Genomic DNA, 2,318 nt, shown 5'->3' on the forward strand with positions numbered 1-2,318 from the left:
AAACAAGGCCTTATTTTATGAAGCATTAGTTACGTCCATACGGTTGCTAAGCACGCATTAAACACCGGCCTATAGTCTTAAAATTTATGTTCAAGGTCAACAGTCAAAATCTAGTTCCATTTTGCCGGAACGTTTCTTTGCTTGGGACAAGAAAAAAACAAGAAACACCATTGGAGTTGGCCACGAAGAGAAGGGCTCAAGATTTTACAGCTGTGGCGGGTGACTAGACTCCGCCGCCGCGGCCACGTCACGCGCACATGCATCCCCCATGGCACAGCCCGTTCAGACGGGACCACCTCCGCAGTTCATACAGGTGGGCCCCACCCTGCACCCACCGGTCCCTCTCTCTCTTGCAACACGCCCTCGTATTTATACCCCCTTCTCTCTCCCACCAAGCTTCCAACCAAGCAGAGCAAGAGCGAGACGCGGAGCCAGAGCCACCGCGTTCCGGAGAGACACGCGGAGAGCGAAGGCAGCCGCCGCGACGATGTGGAGCTCGGACTCCGACCGCGACGAGCAGCCCGTCGACACGGCGACCACCACCACCACCTCGTCGCCGGCGCAGCAGCCGTCGACGCCGCCCGCGCCGCCTCGGCGCCGGCGCCAGCGCGCGCGACGCCGCGCCCAGCGCCTCCGTGCCAAGAACACCGGCGCAGGAGAGGAGGAGGAGGAGGCCGAGGCGGAGGACGTCTGGCGTGGGCTGCAGCAGCAGCAGCGGGAGCGGGAACGGGAGGCGTGGCCGCGGCGGGCGTCGAGGCCCGTGGTGGTTGCCGCCGGCGAGGAGGGGTCCCCGGACGCCGCTTCTGCCACCTCAGGGGAGAGCGTCGGCGGGATGGGGAGGGCGCGGAGCCTGACCGACGACGACCTGGAGGAGCTCAAGGGGTGCGTGGATCTGGGCTTCGGCTTCAGCTACCACGAGATCCCCGAGCTCTGCGGCACGCTGCCGGCGCTCGAGCTCTGCTACTCCATGAGCCAGCGCTTCTTGGACGAACACCAGCAGCTCAGCAAGGCGGCGGAGGAGGCGCCGGCGCTGGCTCCGGCCTCGCCAGCGCAGCCCGTCGCCACCAACTGGAAGATCTCCAGCCCTGGTAAGCTCCTACTCTGCTTGTTCTTCTTGATTCGTCGTGATGGGACATAGCAAATCTGTTCGAGATCGTAGAAATCTTAGCGGGAAATTGCTTAATGACTCTTCTTGATGGCAACTCGAGCTCATGTGCTGTTGTATGCCCATGTGATGCCGCAGGCGACAGCCCGGACGAGGTGAAGGCGAGGCTCAAGTACTGGGCGCAGGCGGTGGCGTGCACTGTCAGGCTCTGCAGCTGATCGATCAATGGCGCCACCATCAATTTTGCCAAGAAACTTGCTACAGGACGAGGATGAAAGAAACACAGGGCATCTGCTCAACTTGCAGCAATCGTGGCACCGCCGGACCAACCTGCAACAAGAGCATCCCATGCTGCATCCAAACCAAGATGCTTGGACTCTGCATCGCATCGGAGCGTCACGATGATCATTCATTCATTCATCCATCAGACAGAAGCACAGAGACAGAGTTGTGAATTCAGATCTTGCTCGAAATTTTTTGCTGAGATATGTGCAGGAAAGGAGGGATAGAGAAAGGGAGAGGGGGCCAGGTCACCAACAGCCATTGTCTGATGTTGTACTCTACTGACACGAATCCTTGATTCTCGCCTTAATTTTTGCTCATGTAAAACAACACCACACCTGTGTAAAATATACTCATGAATCCTGATTGGATCAGAAATAATCGCATAATTCCACTCCACGCTGAGCTGTGCCGTCCTTGTTTCTTTGTCTGTGTTCAAGCTTTGACATGATATAATCTGCCGGCTACCTTGCCTTCATCGAGAGGTTAGTGGACCGAATCAACGGGAGGTGTCTGAACAACATGTCCATCACTTTGGTCCTAATCATGAGCCAGCTGGCTGTAGCATACAATCATACTACACAAGTGTTCCTTCTTTTTCTGAAAAGAATCTTTTTTTAATCTTGGACCGTTTATTGCTCAAAAGATTCATCTCGTAAATTCTGACCAAACTATACAATTAGTTTTTATTTTTGTTTATATTTAATACTTCATGTATGTGTCTAAAGATTTTATGTGATGCGAAATTTTGAAAAAAAAGTTAGTTTTTGAGGTGTGAATGGCCATACTTCTCAGATTTGAGATCTGCAGGCAGCAGGCTGCTGGAGGCTGGAGCTCGTCTGTACTGAAAGCCTGACTGTCCTGCTTTGTTCAGAAAAGTTATGTGAAATAGAAGAATAGACCGCCGCACTGCGACAACTGTTCCTCCATG

At 54.4% G+C, this 2,318-nt stretch overlaps 1 protein-coding gene across 1 annotated transcript; it reads left to right on the forward strand.

Moving 5' to 3' along the window:
- LOC8071816 lies at positions 391-1,792 on the forward strand. Its single transcript, XM_002449373.2, has 2 exons — positions 391-1,088; positions 1,244-1,792. Exons 1-2 carry the CDS (start codon positions 488-490, stop codon positions 1,321-1,323), a joined length of 681 nt encoding a protein of 226 aa, XP_002449418.1. The 5' UTR covers positions 391-487; the 3' UTR covers positions 1,324-1,792.

This window comes from Sorghum bicolor, chromosome 5, assembly GCF_000003195.3.
Source record: "Sorghum bicolor cultivar BTx623 chromosome 5, Sorghum_bicolor_NCBIv3, whole genome shotgun sequence".
In the NCBI taxonomy this organism is placed as follows: domain Eukaryota; kingdom Viridiplantae; phylum Streptophyta; class Magnoliopsida; order Poales; family Poaceae; genus Sorghum; species Sorghum bicolor.

What these genes read in the sequence shown, in the direction of transcription:
- LOC8071816 (XM_002449373.2), top strand. Translation starts at nt 488, where the DNA reads ATGTGGAGCTCGGACTCCGACCGCGACGAGCAGCCCGTCGACACGGCG. An exon ending in CTGGAAGATCTCCAGCCCTG is followed by an intron (nt 1,089 to 1,243) that starts GTAAGCTCCTAC and finishes GTGATGCCGCAG; the next exon opens with GCGACAGCCCGGACGAGGTG.